Source organism: Lepisosteus platostomus, chromosome 14 (genome assembly GCF_059453375.1).
Source record: "Lepisosteus platostomus isolate fLepPlt1 chromosome 14, fLepPlt1.hap1, whole genome shotgun sequence".
Classification (NCBI taxonomy): domain Eukaryota; kingdom Metazoa; phylum Chordata; class Actinopteri; order Semionotiformes; family Lepisosteidae; genus Lepisosteus; species Lepisosteus platostomus.
Genome location: NC_142624.1, coordinates 2,191,156 through 2,209,285, shown reverse-complemented (window position 1 = coordinate 2,209,285; position 18,130 = coordinate 2,191,156). Strand labels below are relative to the sequence as shown.

The window sequence follows — 18,130 nt, the reverse complement described above, 5'->3', positions numbered from 1 at the left end:
CTCTTCTCAGCGCGGAATAAACCTTGACTTGTTCCTTTGCAGCCTACGCAGGCTGACGCAGCTACCTCAACATACTTTTAACGTGCTCTTCTTTTCGCTAATATACGATCCTGGGCTGTCAGTGGCGAAAGATGCCTTCGGGAGCTCTTCAAGTGCAGAAGGTTATACGGCGAGGGAAAGCGTTACCTACAACTATTCACTTGCGTTCAGTTCTCATTAATACGCGCAGAAATGCAATCGTGGGCACTGCAGTCTGTGGGTTCTGGTTTTTAATGCCCGTCTGTGTGGAGTTTGCATGGCTTTCTGTGTTTGTACCTAGGTAGGGTAATTCCACCTGCTCCGTTTTCTAACCGCCTTATCCAGTACAGGGTCACAGACACAGATACAGGAGTACAGGGCACAGACCCTATCCCAGCATGCAACGGGCACAAGGCCAGGGTACACCCTGGACAAGACGCCAGTCCTTCACAGGCCAAACAGACACACACACTCACACCACGGCCAGTCTCCCCAGAGACCACTCAATCTGCCAGTATGTCTGATTAAGTACGGCCAGTGGGGGGGAAACCCAGAGGGAACATGCAAACTCCACACAGATAGCACTCCAGGAAGTGGACCCAGCAACGCAGGGCTCACTGAGCTCTTCTTGTGTCAGTGTGGGTGTGCTGAGGCAGACAGGAGTCCAGCAGGGAGCAGGCCTGATGATCAAGGTTCTGGTGTGCCTGACAGCCCCTTCCTGGAGCCTGAGGAACTGCTCTGTCTGTCCACTGTTTACGACTGTATACTAATAATAGTTCAGGTGGGTAGCTGCGTCAGCATGCGTAGGCTGCAAAGGAACAAGTAATAGGTTTATTCCATGCTGAAAAAAAGAAGAAAGAGAACACAACGTTTCGGCCGTGGAGCCTTCTTCAGGTTCACACACCTGAAGAAGGCTCCACGGCCGAAACGTTGTGTTCTCTTTCTTCTTTTTTTCAGCATGGAATAAACCTATTACTTGTTCCTTTACTAATAATAGTGACAACAACAATAATAATAAACTATTATAATTATTTTATAATATAAGTCATTTAGAATGATTTTAGAATTGGTACACCTATATAGCGCCTTTCTAGAAACATCACTCCTTTACAGGTGCGTAAAGTCCGCCCTCCGAACTTGAGCCCTCTTGTTATAGGACAGGTAGGGGCAGTATTCACCTGCCTGCACTCTGTGTGCGTGGGACGTGTCCGCTGGAGTTTCTAGGCTAGTCCTTTCGCAAGTTAGGAAAGGGGCTCGGGAAAAAAAACCGGCCGAACTCACGAATTCCGCCAGGCTGGTGCTGAACAAAGCAGAACCAGCCGGCAGCCTCGCAGTCTGACCACAGGGACGCACGCAAGCCGGGGTCCGGACAATGCGCGGCGCTGGAGAAACACGACGGCATGCATCACGCAGCCCCGGCGCTGTCAAACCACCCGGCACCGCGCCACAGCTCCGCTCGTTCTCTCTCTCTCTCTCCCCCCCTCCCTCCCTCTCCCCCTGGTTGCCCGGCGACGGGGCTGTCACGTGGCCGGAGCGGCTGGCTGCTTATTCTGGTCTGTTCGGTGTGGTGAAGATGGAGCTGTCGGCAGTCGGGGAGCGCGTGTTTGCCGCCGAATCCATCATCAAGCGCCGGGTCCGGAAGGTGAGCCGCTGCCCCCGCCGGGCCGGGCCGGGCCGAACCGAACCGAACCGGGCCCGGCTGGGTGGCGCGGGGGTGGGCATGCCTGCCTGCCTGCGTGTGTGTGTGTGTGTTGAGAGAGAGAGAGGGGGGTGGGTGCACGGAGGGGAGGGGACAGCAGCCCCGAACCGTGCGCGCACGGTGCAAGGAGAGGGGAGTTGGGGCTCGCGGGGGAACTGGGGGCCCCCCGGATTGTGTGGGCATGCATGCTGACCTGAAAACGGGCAAGAGAGACGCGGGGGGGGCAGAGGGAGAGAGAAGGACGGGGGGAGGGAGGTGAGAGAGAGCTGTGCGAGCAGAGAGTGAGAAATGTCCTTATTTGATCTCACCGGACGGCCGTGGGATCTTTTTTTTTTCCCTGTGCGTCTCTCAATTGTCAGGGGGTGCATGAAAAAATAAACCCGTTTCAGGCGTGCGGAGCTGCAGCACTGCCCGTGTGTGTCTGTTCTTGTCTCCGCCAGGGTCGCATCGAATACCTCGTGAAGTGGAAAGGATGGGCGATAAAGTGAGTACGCCCGCAGAAAGCGGGACAGCGGCTTCTCCCGTGCCCCCCCCCCCGCACACACTGACACCGCTCCCCGGTCTCTCGCCGGGGCGACACGGGCTCCGTCTACTGACGTTGCTGCAGTGCCCGAGTTGAACAGGAAGAGGTACTTTCAAATAATCATGATGCAGCTGCTGGCGAGCAGAAAGGTTCCCGGGGAAGAAAAACGCAAATTAAACATCTAGGAAGCACGTTCTCTGGGGGGGGGGGGGACACACGGCGAGACACGCGTGTGTGTGTGGGGGGGTGTCCCGGCGTGTAACGTGTGCGTGTGTTTTGTCCAAACGCAGGTACAGCACCTGGGAGCCGGAGGAGAACATTTTAGACGGCCGCCTCATAGCGGCGTTTGAGCAAAAGTGAGTGTTTTTTTTTTTCTCTCTCCTGGCCTTCCGTGAGACACTCACTCACTCACGCACGCACACGCAGCGTGGACACGCACGGGCGCCGTGGAGCGGTGCTTTCCTGTCCCCCTGCGTGCGGAGCCGGCGCGTTTCGCTTTGCGTCAGAGAGCGGACCGTTGTGTCTGTCTCCCGAGTTAAAAGAGAAGGCACGTCTTTTTTTTTTTAGAGAGAGAACAGTCCGTTACAAAATCCCCCCCACCCTTTTTTTTAAAGTCTTTGCACTTGTCAGCTTTGACGTTTCGGACCTGTGACGCTTTATTTGTAACGCCCTGAACTCTGTTCGTACCCCCTGTGTTTTTCCCGGCACTGTTTTGCCAGACAGCCGTGAGTGTGTGTGTGTGTGGCGGGGGGACGTATTTTTCGTGTGGTTCTGTTTTCCTGAAGCGACAACACTTTTTAAGGCCCCGGCCGCTCCTCTCAGCCCGCCGGCTCTCCGCCACAACAAAGGCGGCAGGGAGGCAGTCGGGTTTCGGAGCTGTCTCGAAATTGCGTGGCGACATTTAATAGAAATCTCCCCAGCTCTCCTCAGCCGGCGCCAGCAAGCTCTCTTTGCTCCGGTGTTTTTTCCTAGCCCAGCGGGGCGGTGCGACACTGAGCCCGGTGCCGCGCCTCTCCTGCTCGGGTCTGGCAGCCGCCGCCGAGCCCGCAGGAAAACCCGTCCCCGTCCTGGGCCGACGCGCATAGCGCTGCAGTGCGGGTCGTGCCCTGCTCCTCCAGATAAAATGACGATTCTCCCAGGAGAGTCGTCTGGGGTTCTTCCACACACACCCCCTTTCCAGGACCTGAGCGTCCGTGTCAGGCCCTGCGCGGCGCCTGCTTCCTTGTAGATGTTCAGTTGACTCCCCGAGTCGCCTGGGTCGCAGTCGGGCTCGGCCGGGTCTTTCTGCATCGGGGTGGCCAGTCTCCCCAGTGTAGGGGCTCTCCCCCGGACCAGGAGTGGAGACTCCAGATGTTGGGTGTCCCACAGCTGCCACTTCTCTACGCAGAAGGTAGCGGGGGAGGTGAACAGCCGTGCTGTGGGAGCCAGTAACCTGGCGTGTGCCGGACACGACTCTCAGGTTAATTAGTGACTCACTGCCGAAGGGGCTGGATGAGCGAAGGCCTTAAGCGAGAGGAGCCATTTCTTCTGTTGACGTATCTGACAGCGGTCACGCGGCCCTCCTCTCCTCTCCACGTCTCGGGGAGGCTGACCCCCCCAGTCCCAGCAGCCAGAGCTCCTGTCCCACCTCTGCAGACCTCTCCACTCGGCACCCCCAGAACGTCCACCCCAAAACTGGCGCACGTGCGGCGTTCTGGAGACAGGGCTGGACGCAGAGCTGGGAGGCCGGGATTCAAACTGGGGGTGTTTTTCTGTAGTCGTCTCCCTGATCCGCCCTGTTCTTTTCGGTTTTAAAATTGGGGGTCCTCCAAAATGCTCTGAGGTGTCTTCTGACATGGCTGGAAAATGTGTCTTAAGCCTGGAGATCACAGCCAGGGTCCCAGTCCAGGATGAGCCCCTACAGCCCAGAGATCACAGCCAGGGTCCCAGTCCAGGATGAACCCCAACATCCCAGAGATCACAGCCAGGGTCCCAGTCCAGGATGAGCCCCTACAGCCCGGAGGTGGGAGGGGGGCACTGGGGTCACCCACAGAATCTCTAGGAGAGTCTGCAGATGGCACCCCGGTGGGCAGGGAGGACCCCAGTCCCAGTGGCAGCTGGTTTTCGGCCTGGCGTGAGTGGAGCTGGGCAGAGCGCGGCCCGCAGGGGGCGCCTGCAGGGCCGGTACGAGGAGGTGCTGTTACCGGCCGAGCCCCCAGGGGGCGCCGGTGTCCAGCTGCCGAGCCTGTCGAGTGAGTGGGTCTGTGTTGCTGTTTCAGGGAGAGGGAGAGGGAGCTGTATGGCCCCAAGAAGAGAGGACCGAAACCCAAGACGTTCCTGATGAAGGTGAGGACGGGCTGAGGGGCCGCTGTCTCCTTCATTCTCCCTTCTGCTTGAACCCACTGGAGTTATTCTCGGTTATTCAAGTTTAGCTGGAAATGGACGAGATTTGCTTTTGTTTTTATAATGTCTGTTGCCTGTGTCATAGAGTAATCCCCCTCTTTCTCCTCTCTCCTGCCTCCCTCTCCTCTCTCCTGCCTCCTTCTCTCCTCTCTCCTGCCTCCTTCTCTCCTCTCTCCTGCCTCCTTCTCTCCTCTCTCTGCCTCCTTCTCTCCTCTCTCTGCCTCCTTCTCTCCTCTCTCCTGCCTCCTCTCCTCTCCCCTCTCCCCTCTCTCCTCTCCCTGCCTTCTTATCCCCTCTCCCCTCTCTCCGCCTCCCTCTCCCCTCTCCCCTCTCCCCTCTCCCCTCTCCCCTCTCCCCTCTCCCCTCTCCCCTCTCCCCTCTCTCCTCTCTCCTCTCTCCTCTCCCCTCTCTCCCAGGCGCGCGCCCAGGCAGCAGAGACAGTGCGGATGTCCGACCTGCGACACTTCTCCTCCACCAAGGCCCCCCCCTCCCACTCCGCCCACCCTTCCTCCTCCTCCTCCTCCTCCACCCCCGCCCACCCCCACCACGCTCCCCCGCCGGGCGTCTCCCCGAAGCTCCACTCGGGGGCGGCCTCCCACAAGCTGAAGAAGGACATCCGCCGGTGCCATCGCATGTCCCGGAGGCCCCTGCCCCGCCCCGACCCCCTGTCCCCCTCCCCCGCCGGGCCGGGGTCCTCGGGGCTGCCCCTGGGGCCCCGCCCCCCCGTCTCCCCCTTTTCCGAAACCGTCCGCATCCTGAACCGCAAGGTCAAGCCCCGGGAGCCCAAGAGGGGGCGCATCATCCTCAACCTGAAGGTCATCGACAAAGGCGCCGGCGCCGGTGCCGCCCCCCCCCACCACCACCACCACCACCACCCCCCCCCCCCGCCGGGCCCCCCGGCCGCCGGCCGGCCCAAGGTCCCGTCCCGCAACCGGGTCATCGGCAAGAGCAAGAAGCTGAGCGACAGCAGCCTGCCCTACCGCGGCCTGCAGCCGCCGGCCCTGAAGTTCGCCAGCTTCCCGCTGTACGGCAAGCCCTTCCCCCCGCCCGCCCTGCAGCCCGCGGCCCCGCCCCCTGGGGGCAGCGCCGCCGCCGCCGCCGCCGCCAACTGCAACAGCGGGGCCGGCAGCCCCCCTCCCCCGACCCTCAACCCCTCTCTCCCCCTGCCCGGCTCAGGAGGGGGAGCCGGGGGAGTCGGGGTGTCCCCCGGCCTGCCGCGCTACCAGCCCCCGCCCTCCCCCTCCAGCTCCCCCTCCAGCTCCAGCGGCTCGGACTGCGGCCCCCCGTCCCCGCCGCCCCCCCAGATCCACCCCTCCCAGACCACGCCCCCGGCCCCCCTCCCCTCCTCGGCGACGGGGGGGTCCCCTTCTCCCCCCAAGCTGAGCCCCCAGGGCCCCACGCGGCCCAGCGAGCCGGACCTCAAACACCAGCAGCAGCAGCAGCACAGGGACCCCGGCCAGCGAGGCCCCTCTTCCTTCATCCCCTCCTCCCCGTCCCCCTCCCCCTCCGTGTCCCTCTCCTCCGAGGACGAGGAGGAGGAGGAGGAGGAGGAGGACGAAGACGAGGAGGAGGAGGAGGAGGACGAGGAGCTGGAGGAGGGGATCCTGGATCTCTCCGTCCCGCAGGACTCTGGGAAAAGCCGCGCCCACCCCGTGCACAGGCACCGCAGGGCCGGGCCCCGCCCCCGGAGGAGCCTGCCGCCCCGCCAGGACAAGGCCCGCCCCCCGGCCCTCCCCTCCCCGGTCGCCCCGGAGACGGTCTCCGAGGGCGACCCGGACTGGCGCCCCGAGATGGCCCCCTGCTGCGCCAACGTGGTGGTCACCGACGTCACCACCAACCTGCTCACCGTCACCATCAAGGAGTTCTGCCGGCCCCCTGAGTTCGAGAAGACCGGCTCCGCCCAGCCCCCCACGGGCCCCGCCCCCTCCCCGCCGCCCTCGGAGGCGTCCCCGCCGGCCGCCTCCACTACCGGCGCCGCGAACGCCCAGCCCAAACCGTGAGCACACAGCGGCACGCGCCAGCTACGCCCCCGGCCCGCCCCACCGTGCTTTGCCAGACGTGCAGTAGATCAGCCCAGTCCCCTGACGCGCAGGCACTCTTACGCACACACTCTCGTGCACTCTCGCACTCGCACACTTTCGCTCACACTCTCGTGCACTCACCCTCGCTCTCGTGCACTCTCGCACTCACACTCTCGTGCACTCTCGCACTCACACTCTCGTGCACTCACCCTCGCTCTCGTGCACTCTCGCACTCACACTCTCGTGCACTCTCACACTCACACTCTTACGCACACTTTCGCTCACACTCTCGTGCACTCACCCTCGCTCTCGTGCACTCTCCACACGCACTCTCGTGCACTCACCCTCGCTCTCGTGCACTCTCCACACGCACTCTCGTGCACTCACCCTCGCTCTCGTGCACTCTCCACACGCACTCTCGTGCACTCACCCTCGCTCTCGTGCACTCTCCACACGCACTCTCGTGCACTCACCCTCGCTCTCGTGCACTCTCCACACGCACTCTCGTGCACTCACCCTCGCTCTCGTGCACTCTCCACACGCACTCTCGTGCACTCACCCTCGCTCTCGTGCACTCACCCTCGCTCTCGTGCACTCTCACAGTCACACACTTTCGCTCTCTCTCATGCACTCTCACACACACACTGTCACCCTCGCTCTTGTGCACTCTCACACTCGCGCACTCTCACCCTCGCTCTCGTGCACTCTCAGACACGCACTGTCACCCTCACTGTTGTGCACTCTCACACTCGCACACTCTCACACGCTCGCACACACACACTCACTCCTGCAGAAAGACACACAGGTACGTCGTGCCCATCAGACACCCAGCACAGAAAGACACACACAGCACAGAGTGCCCAGCAGACACGCGTCACGCTCTCACACACACTCACAGACTCACACTTGCACACTCTCGCAGGAAGACGCACAGTAAGCACAGATGCCCGTCACACAAAGGGCTGGAAAAATCGGCCTTTGTCTGTGTCCAGCAGATTTTCCAGCTCTTTTTTAAAGGTGTCGCGCTTTTCATGCAAAACAGGAGCTCTGTCACCGCAGACGAGTGAATTATCGGCTCAGCTGAGCGGCTGTTTGGATTGGACTCTGATTGGAGTCTCGCCTGACTGTCGGCCATGGTGTTGGGGACCAGGGGACCCCATCATCCCCCAGGGCTCCTCCGGACTGAGAGCTAGTTTAGAGTTGGCACGCGGATTCACCGTTAAACCTTCCTCCAGCCGATGAGCTGACAAGGCAGACAGACGTACGAATTCCAGAAAAACGCGCAATTTTTTTTCAGCTTCCCATAAACGAAATGGTTTAAATTCTTGCGCCATTCTGATTTTGAGATCAAGACATAGTCAGACACGCCTCCTGGCTGCAGACTGAAAGACCTCATTTCCTCCCTTTCCTGTCTTTAAAACTCCTTGGCAGCCCGAGAGCAAGGCGCACAGTGCCTGCCGCCTGACGCCTCAGTAATACTTGAACAAGAGGAGCTCCTGGGCACCCTGGGCACATGGCACCCTTGCACATAAGTCAGATCCATAAGATCGAAAGCAGACCAGGCTGATCTCAGATCTTTTCCCTCTTTTTACAACACGGAGGGGGCCTGACGTAGCCGCTCATCGCCCACATTTGAAATTGGTTACCCATGGAGCAGAAGAACAGTGGGGAGAAAGAAATTGGAGCCCTTCTGCTATAGTCGGGAGAGGAGATTTTTTATGACCGGAGCACTGTCTATTTATCTGCCTATATAAATAAGTAAAGAGAGGGAAATGCGATTCTGACGGATTTCCTGCTGACAATAGGGGGCACTGCAAGATGTCTTGGTCTTGACAGCGCCTCCTGCAGCACAGTGCACCCCCCTGTCCACCATCTCCGCTGGGGAATTGGACTGGAAGGTCTGATCCAGAGGGAGGAGCGCCCCCTACTGGTCCAGCAACGCCAGTTAGCGGACCGGTGCGGGCACACACACACACACCGCGATCGGCAGGGTGGGCACAGGGAAGGACCCCACCCCACCCCAACACCACCACGTTTCCCGGCGGGCCCACGGATGGCACAAGCAGGGGACTGGGCGCACGACCAGACCTCGGGGGCTGGCTGTTTCCTTTCACAATTTTATAGCCACTTTTTAGCCAATCGGTTTATTTTTTTAGCCCATTTTTGTTTTGCTTTTTTTTAATTTATATCTGTATATCTTAAATTATATAGGGAGAGATGTTGTTGCTCCGGCCTTGCTTGCGCGTGCGCGCTGTCCTGCTCGCTGTGTTTCATTTTGGGGGGGTGGGATTCACGATGACACCAGGACCTCCGGCGGCGCCGCCGACCCGATAAGGACTTGAGCGTGTCTCCCGCCGGCGGCTCCTGGGAGGGGCCCTGCGGACGCACTTTCCCTCCGGGCGCCCCGGGGCTGTTGCCCGCCCCACCTCCACCCCCCCCTGCTGGACCGATCATCCCCGGGACGGGGGGGCCGGCGGACGGGAGACCCAGGAGGGAGCGGGGGCCTTGGTGCAGGCCCGGTCCGGTGAGTGAGTCTCCTGCTCCTGGACCCCAGCTTTCTCCGCAGGACGGGCCGGTGGGCTGTGCGGCACGGGGGGCCGGCCTGAGCTCTGCCCCCCCCCCATTCTGGGCCGACCGGGTCTGCTGACCGGCTCCACTACTCGTCGCCCAGTAACCTGGGAGGCCCAGCTTCGTAGTCGTTGACCGATCTCAGGATCCCCTCCAGGCATTTGGTTAATGGTTTCAACAGCGGGGCTGGGCAGCTTGTTCCACACCCCTGTCGCTCTTTGTGTAAACAAGCGCCTCCCGTCCTGATTAGAGGATTCAGTCCAGCTGTATCACAGAAGAAGCCAGGGTATCGCCCCAGGCAACGTGGCTGGGCAGCTTGTCCCACACACCCACCGCCCTCTGTGGCACGAAACGTCTCCTGTCCTAGGTTCTCGATTCCACCTCCACGTAGTTTCCATTTGTGTCTCGGAGTTCATTCTGAAGCACTGACTTTGTATTTGTTTCGAGAGTACGAGGGTCCCCTCTTAATCGGCGCTCAAGGGGCTCGGCTCCCTTCAGCCCGCCAGTGAAGGTCGTGTCCCCGAGCCCAGTGAAGGACCGGCGCTGTACAAGCGGACAGTATTGTCCAGCAGCAGCTGACCGTGGGGGCGCAGAGCAGGGGGAGACGTGGAACCCGTGGGGGTCCGGGCCCGAGGGTTGGGGTGCACTGTCCCAGGGAGTCCTGGACTGGGGTTCGTTAGGCTGTTATTAATCCAGAGCACCTAGTCTGCCTGGCAGAGAAGTGTGTTTCTGTTGAGAGGGAAGGAGGTGGTGGATAAAGTGCAGCAAATTAATCTCCCAGAAACACTCCCGTACCGCTGTCGCTGACGATCGCGGCGTTCCTCTGGTTTTCTTCAGGCTCCCTCCCGGGACGTCCCGTCTGTCTGCCCCGCGCGCCCGGCGGGACGAGGGACCGCCAAGGCCTGACCTCTCCAGCGAAGGAAGGACAGGAGCCAGACGTGCTGCTCTCTCGGCGTGGGTTGGTGCTCGCCCGATGGATTCTTTCTGTCTGTACAGCCGCGCGTGTGCAGAGGCGGGGGGCAGGTGGGGGGGGGGGGGGGACCCGGATGGAGACTGGCATGGCGTGGCGGCGGCTGGGAGTCGCCCTGCGTTAATTAGCGGCGAGGTGCCGGGGGGCACAGGAGGGCTCCGTCTCCGAGAGCCGCTGCATGCTGGGAGTCTCCCTTCCCTCCCTCCTCGGAGGGCAACTGTGGAGTTACTTCGCCCGTTCAGTTGGTGAGGCCTCATGGGGGGCTGGGCCCCAGAGCCACCCCGCGGCTGCGCGCCGCCCTCTCCGCGCGAGGGAGCGGGCGGGGCTGTCGGAGCTGTGCGGATCTCCGGCGGGGGCCCTCTTGTGTCCCCAGCGTCGTGACGCGCGCGCTTGGCACCCCTGTTTTGCTACCCGAGCAAGGACTGGCCAAGCCTGGGGGAGAGATGCCGGAGGTGCGTTCTCCCTCCGTGTCCCGTCCAGCGGCGGGGACACGGCCACTACTCGACTCCGGCCGATTTAATCTTCCCCTGCCCGTTCAAGGGGCAGCGGCTTCATCGGACGTTGAAATCCGCGATCGGCTTGTGGTTGGCGGAGAATGGGGTCAATCAAATGGTTTCAACCAATGAGGTTGGCGAGGGCGGGCGGGGCGGAATAAGCGCCAGCCGACGCCCACTTCCCTGCCGCCATCTGCAGCATGGCGCCCCCTGGTGGCCAAGCCTGATAACGATGAGTGCTTGCTCCACATGAATACTTGAGTACGTGGCTGCATTCATGATCATGCTGCTTTAGATGTTACAATTGAGAGGCCGTGCAACTGAAGCCCTGAAGTACCTTCACAGTTTCCCCCTATATATATTTATATGTATTTGTGTAAACTATAGTCCTCTGAGAAGATCTCCAGACAGAGACAGGGTCTGGAGGACTAGGGATGCCAACTGAAAAAAAAAAAAAGATTAGTCTTCAAAGTATATATATATATAAATGATTTTCGTATGGACGTCTACTTTATACTTTTTAAAATAAAATAACTTTAAATAAAGGCGGAAACCGCAGTCCTGCACCTAGATATAATCTTTTCCCTGATGGCAAATTGTAAGAGTTTAAATTAACTATAAACGGAAATTGTGTAAAATGTAGATTTTATGACTGAGTAGTTATTGATGAATTTATGTTAAAATGATACATGTCTCAGTCTTCTGCCGTTTCTTTATAACTGGGGATCACTGCGGTTTTGTGTATTCCAATTAAAATGAAAGCAAATATTTATTTATTAACCTAATTCAAAGCAGAATATCTTTAATGTATGTATCACCAGGAGCAAGAGGTCAGCTCTGGAGCAGGAACAGAGATGTATTAGGGATGTCGGAAGAGAAAGACAGACACTGAGATCCATCTTTTATAAGGCTTATCACGGCATTTAAAATCCAGAATCGTATTGCTGCCTCACAGCCCTGGGGTCCTGGGTTCAATTCCAGACCTGCAATGCTGTCTTTGTGGAGTTCATATGTTCTCCCTGTGTTCGAGTGCATTTCCCTCTGGGTGCTCTGGTTTCCTCCCACTCCTCCCACAGTCCAAAGACATACTGGTGGGTTAAGTGACTTCTTGGAAAATTGGCCCTGATGTGTGTCTGTCCAGGGTGTGTGAGTGTGTCTGTGTGTGTTCTGTGATGGACTGGTGTCCTGGCCAGGGTGTGTGTCTGTGTGCCCTGTGATGGACTGGTGTCTTGGCCAGGGTGTGTGAGTGTGTGTCTGTGTGCCCTGTGATGGACTGGTGTCCTGTCCAGGTTGTGTGAGTGTGTGTCTGTGTGTGTTCTGTGATGGACTGGTGTCCTGGCCAGGGCGTACCCTGCCTTGTGCCTGTTGCTTGCTGGGATAGAGTCCAGCTCCCTCGCAGCCCCGAGTGGGAAGAAGTGGTCAGAAAATGGATGGATGGGTGGATGATAATCACAGTGATATCCCAGAGCTCATGTAGAAGGAATGGAATATTTATGCTTGTAGAGACCCACGTTCTAGACAGCTGTTTAAACTTGCAAACTGTAGGCCCAGCCTGACAGGTGACTCTGTGATCTCTGGACCTCTGGGCCCAGCCTGACGGGTGACTCTGTGATCTCTGGGCCCAGCCTGACGGGTGACTCTGTGATCTCTGGGCCCAGCCTGACTGGTGACTCTGTGATCTCTGGACCTCTGGGCCCAGCCTGACAGGTGACTCTGTGTTCTCTGGCCCAGCCTGACAGGTGACTCTGTGTTCTCTGGCCCAGCCTGACGGGTGACTCTGTGATCTCTGGGCCCAGCCTGACTGGTGACTCTGTGTTCTCTGGCCCAGCCTGACAGGTGACTCTGTGTTCTCTGGCCCAGCCTGACAGGTGACTCTGTGTTCTCTGGCCCAGCCTGACAGGTGACTCTGTGTTCTCTGGGCCCAGCCTGACTGGTGACTCTGTGATCTCTGGGCCGAGCCTGACAGGTGACTCTGTGATCTCTGGGCCGAGCCTGACAGGTGAATCTGTGATCTCTGGACCTCTGGGCCCAGCCTGACAGGTGACTCTGTGATCTCTGGACCTCTGGGCCCAGCCTGACAGGTGACTCTGTGATCTCTGGACCTCTGGGCCCAGCCTGACTGGTGACTCTGTGATCTCTGGGCCCAGCCTGACAGGTGACTCTGTGATCTCTGGACCTCTGGGCCCAGCCTGACAGGTGACTCTGTGATCTCTGGGCCCAGCCTGACAGGTGACTCTGTGTTCTCTGGACCTCTGGGCCCAGCCTGACAGGTGACTCTGTGATCTCTGGGCCCAGCCTGACAGGTGACTCTGTGATCTCTGGACCTCTGGGCCCAGCCTGACAGGTGACTCTGTGATCTCTGGGCCCAGCCTGACAGGTGACTCTGTGTTCTCTGGGCCCAGCCTGACGGGTGACTCTGTGTTCTCTGGGCCCAGCCTGACTGGTGACTCTGTGATCTCTGGACCTCTGGGCCCAGCCTGACAGGTGACTCTGTGATCTCTGGACCTCTGGGCCCAGCCTGACAGGTGACTCTGTGTTCTCTGGGCCCAGCCTGACTGGTGACTCTGTGATCTCTGGACCTCTGGGCCCAGCCTGACAGGTGACTCTGTGATCCCTGGACCTCTGGGCCCAGCCTGACTGGTGACTCTGTGATCTCTGGACCAGCCTGACTGGATCTCTGGATCCTGTGATCTCTGGATCGCAGGGCCCAGTCTGACTGGTGACTCTGTGATCTCTGGACCTCTGGGCCCAGCCTGACCAGTGTCTCTCTGGACCGCAGGGCCCAGCCTGCTCTCTGAGAGAAGGCCCTTACTGCTTGAAGCACTTTGGAGCCCACTGGGCAGTGTTATAAACACCCTTGTTAGTTCCAGTGTGCAAAGCACAACAGATGGTTCTGTCTCCACAGGAGAGGCCTGTTCGTGGTGGAGACCCTGTCTGTACGCAGTACACCTCAGACCCCTAATGCGAAGCACTTTAAAGGTGAAGCACTTAACAGGGAGTGTGCAAATGAACACAGGCTTAGACTCCAAGCAGCAGAAGCGCAGTACACTGAGAAGGTGTGTGTCAGTGTGTGAATTCAGGGGAGTGTGAGAGGAGAGGGACAGCAGTGTCTCCAGTCCAGTCAGGGGTGTGTCAGTGTGTGAATTCAGGGGCAGTGTGAGAGGAGAGGGACAGCAGTGTCTCTAGCAGTGTCTCCAGTCCAGTCAGGAGTGTGTCAGTGTGTGAATTCAGGGGCAGTGTGAGAGGAGAGGGACAGCAGTGTCTCTAGTCCAGTCAGGAGTGTGTCAGTGTGTGAATTCAGGGGAGTGTGAGAGGAGAGGGACAGCAGTGTCTCCAGTCCAGTCAGGGGTGTGTGAGAGGAGAGGGACAGCAGTGTCTCCAGTCCAGTCAGGAGTGTGTCAGTGTGTGAATTCAGGGGCAGTGTGAGAGGAGAGGGACAGCAGTGTCTCCAGTCAGACTCAGTTCTGTGAGTAACGTTCTTCCTGATCGGATCCAGTCGGCAGCAGGTCGTTGACGCATCTCGGTGCCGAGAAGAGAAATCCGCCGTCTTACCAAATGACTAAGCAGCCTTTTCAAACACGGGCGCGCACAAGTGCGACTGCACTCGTCCCCCGTGGCCAACGGTGCTTCGATCCCCCGCAGGTGCTATTTTCTTGATCAGCTGTGGTGCTGCAGGGACAGCCTGACGACCGCGCTCACTCCGGCCTGTGAAACCCGCAGGCCTGGGGCGACGTATGGCCCGCCCTGGCCACTCCCCTCGCCGCGGGTCCCGGGTTCAGCGCTCTCCTGAGCTCTGGTATTTCATTAGCCCTCCCACCCCAGCCCTGCACTTTGGACGAACTCCTCGTGTGACTCGTCCCAGCCCCGGTGCCCTGCGAGTACGTGGGGAGGGGCCAGCCCTAGTCTTTCACTCACGCTTTGCTGTCTGACCCCTGAACCCTGTGAACCCTATGAACCCTGATTGTTCGCTATCGAACCTCTGAACCCTGACAGTTTGCTGTCTGACCCCTGACCTCTGAACCCTGTGAACCAAGCTCCTTTGACTGCTCTTGTTACTTAGGGAACGAGATGATGTCATGAAAACGTGAGGCGACCGCGATGGCTTTAACGTGACAGTGTGGGGGTCTCGTGTGCGCCCTCGTGGTCTGTTTCTTCAGTCGTGGGAGCAGGAGAAACAGCAGGACTCGGTCGGGGGCGGCGGTCAGACCGCGGGCCCGGGTTTGGGCAGCTCCAGGCCGGCCTGTCCAGGCTCTCGCTGGCAGGTGTTCGTGACGTCGCGGCGCCTTCTCGGACTCGCGCGGGGTCTGCGGCTCCGAAACCTGGAAGTCTCAGATCTTGTGCGCCGCTGCTCGTCCCTGAAATCTCACCTGCTAGGACGCACAGCTGCGGTCCTGCGCCGCGGCGTCACAGGGGCCCGGTATCACTGTGGCGCGCCGTCCTGCGTCAGGCAGGCCCGGCGCGGCCCGGCACGGTCCTGCGTCATGGCGTCTTGCGGTCCTGTATTATCGTGACGTCGCTCAGCCCTGCGCCCCGTCCTCTCGAGGCCCCGCGTGGTGAATCCCGCGGTCCGGCGTCGCGCAGGGCTCGTGTGGTCCTGTGTCGTCGTGGCCCGTCTGTTCTGCCCCCTTTCGACAGCCTGTTCCTGATCCCCCCCCCAGCTCGGCGGGTCTGTGAGCCCAGCCCAAACCCCCACCCCACCCCACCCAGGCTCCGGCCACCTTCCTCTTCTGGGAACCAGAAAAGGCGTCGGACCCCCCCCCCCTCACACACACACACACACATCCCAGTCAACCCAGTAAAACAGGCTGGACGTAGATGGGTCGCTTTGTGTCTCTCGTGTTTTTGTGCCATAGTGAGAGGACTCCCTCCCCTCGCAGGGGCGCCTGTCCTGCTCGGCGCCCGCCTGCCGAGGGGGGGGGGGCCGGTAGGGTCTCAGCGGGCTCCCCCGAGGGTCTGTGCGGATCTAAATGGATAATGTTGTAAATGCTGTTGATGATGATGACGATGATGATGATGACGATGACGATTATCCTGTGCTAGAAGCATGCTTTGTTATGTCCAGCCCTATTGTACAGACCATGTAAGTGTCACTTTTATGTTTGTTTTTTTAAATAAAATGATGTTCAAAGACTGTGATGTTTTCTTATTGCACTGCGGGCTTGTTCGGTTTTAGTCTCACATTTATTTTATGCTTCATTTAGCCATTTTTAGTGAAGGAGTGCAGGGAAACCACGTTACACTCCCCTCCATTAAAGAGGAGCCAGCAGCTCCACCACCCTGCAGCTCCCAGCTGGCAGCCCCACTGGAGCCCAGCAGGGTGAGCCTGGCCAGGACCTGGAGGGGAGACTCCTGGGATCAACTGAGGCTGCTGCTGGGAGAGGTGTGAGTGGGGCCAGTAGGGGGCGCTCACCCTGCGGTCTGTGTGGGTCCTAATGCCCCAGTATAGTGATGGGGGACACTATACTGTAAACAGGCGCCGTCCTTCTGATGAGACGTAAAACCGAGGTCCTGACTCTCTGTGCTTCCAGGGTGTTTCTTGAAAAGAGTAGGGGTGTAACCAGTATAGTGACGGGGACACTACACTGTAAAAAAGGCGCCGTCCTGAGATGTAAAACCGAGGTCCTGACTCTCTGTGGTCATTAAAAATCCCGGGGCGTTTCTTGACAAGAGTAGGGGTGTAACCCCAGTGTCCTGACCAAATCTCCCCCTGGCCTTTACCCCTCATGGCCTCCTAATAACCCCCCTCTCTGAACTGGCTCCATCACTCTGCTCTCCTCCCCACTGAGAGCTGGTGTGTGGGGAGCGGACTGGAGCATCATCCAGGTGGGGGTACACACTGGTGGGGGTGGAGGGGATCCCCGTGACCTGTACAGCGCTGTGAGTAGGGTGTCCAGAAAGGCGCTATATAAGTGTGAGGAATAATTATTAAGATGTGATGTTCAGATTCTGCAACACAAATTAAATGTGTAATATACATAGCCAGTAGGTAGCGGTATGCAGTCCAGTATACTGGGGCCTGTAGTTCCTGTTCTGCACACAAGGTGGCAGCAGAGCGGCATGATTTTTTTTTTTACGAGTTCAACGCTGTCGTGCGTCTTCAAGCCCAGTTTGAGTTAAGGGAACCTTTCCTGTGCGTGTTCTTAGCGTGGGGTCTGCACACAACAGCAGGGAGTAGGGGAGGAGCAGGTCAAGCAAGGACACCAGTGGAAACCGCCTGGAAGCGAATTTAAGACGGAGAAGAAGAGGCACTTTCTTTTCACAAAGAGTTGCGGGAGTGTGGAACAAGCCGCCCAGCCATGTCATTGAAGCCGATACCCTGGTTTCTTTCAAGACAGCTGGATGAGATCCTCCAATCAGGACAGGAACACGTCTTTGCACAAAGAGTAGCGGGAGAGTGGAACAAGCTGCCGGTGCCCTGGTTTCTTTCAGAAAACACCTGGCTGAGAAACTGGGATCAATCAGTGGTCAAACAGGCCTCCTCTGGTTCGTCAGTGTGGGTCCAGCGGGTCGGCGCTCAGCTCACGCAGGGAGGAAGAGGAGGGAGGGAGCGCGAGGCCGATGGCCCAGCAGAACCAGCCTGGATTAGTCTGTCTGCCCAGGACAGGCGGGTCAGAGCTGGGGTTCCCCTGTTGGAAGACGCCACCAGCCCACAGAGCCTCCATCTGGGAGGTCGGAGAAGTAAGGTCCCCGGGGTACCCGAACAACAGACCTCTGGACCATCTGGGGTTGTCAGGAGGTCAGACAGACAGGTAAGGAGACAGACAGACAGGTGTTCAGATAAACAGGTTGTGAAACAGACAGTCAGATGGGCAGATATTCAGACAGACAGACAGACAGACAGACAGATATTCAGACAGACAGACAGATGGGCATGCAGTCAGACGGACAGGTATTCAGACTGACAGACAGATAGGCATGCAGTCAGACGGACAGATATTCAGACAGACAGATGGACATGCAGTCAGATGGACAGATATTCAGACAGACAGACAGATGGACATGCAGTCAGACGGACAGATATTCAGACAGACAGATGGACAGGTATTCAGACAGACAGACAGATGGACAGATATTCAGACAGACAGATGGGCATGCAGTCAGACGGACAGGTATTCAGACAGACAGACAGATGGACATGCAGTCAGACGGACAGGTATTCAGACAGACAGACAGATAGGCATGCAGTCAGACGGACAGATATTCAGACAGACAGATGGACATGCAGTCAGACGGACAGATATTCAGACAGACAGATGGACAGGTATTCAGACAGACAGATGGACATGCCGTCAGGCGGACAGGTCAGTGCTCAGGTCCTCTCCGTGGCTGGAGCACTCTGATGGAGACGGAGCGGGCTGGGAGAGGTGTGACCGCCGTGCCACACGGGGCGGGAGAGGGAGGGGCTCTGACGTGCTGCAGCGCATCCCATCCGGGCGGAGGAGGCGGGTGCCTGTA

At 58.8% G+C, this 18,130-nt stretch overlaps 1 protein-coding gene across 9 annotated transcripts; it reads left to right on the top strand.

The window, feature by feature from the left end:
• Positions 1–1,242: 1,242 nt before the first annotated feature.
• cbx6a (chromobox homolog 6a) lies at positions 1,243–15,806 on the top strand. 9 transcript variants are annotated; one of them, XM_088606397.1, is made up of 8 exons: positions 1,243–1,660; positions 2,158–2,201; positions 2,531–2,596; positions 4,499–4,565; positions 5,039–9,167; positions 10,049–12,308; positions 12,415–12,511; positions 12,757–15,806. In XM_088606397.1, exons 1-5 carry the CDS (start codon positions 1,391–1,393, stop codon positions 6,620–6,622), a joined length of 2,031 nt encoding a protein of 676 aa, XP_088462523.1. In that variant the 5' UTR covers positions 1,243–1,390; the 3' UTR covers positions 6,623–9,167; positions 10,049–12,308; positions 12,415–12,511; positions 12,757–15,806. The 9 variants fall into 9 exon arrangements, with proteins under 9 accessions (XP_088462523.1, XP_088462521.1, XP_088462522.1 ...); XM_088606395.1 differs by having other exon boundaries at positions 10,049–12,341; XM_088606396.1 differs by having other exon boundaries at positions 10,049–12,341; positions 12,383–12,511; positions 12,831–15,806.
• Positions 15,807–18,130: the final 2,324 nt, after the last annotated feature.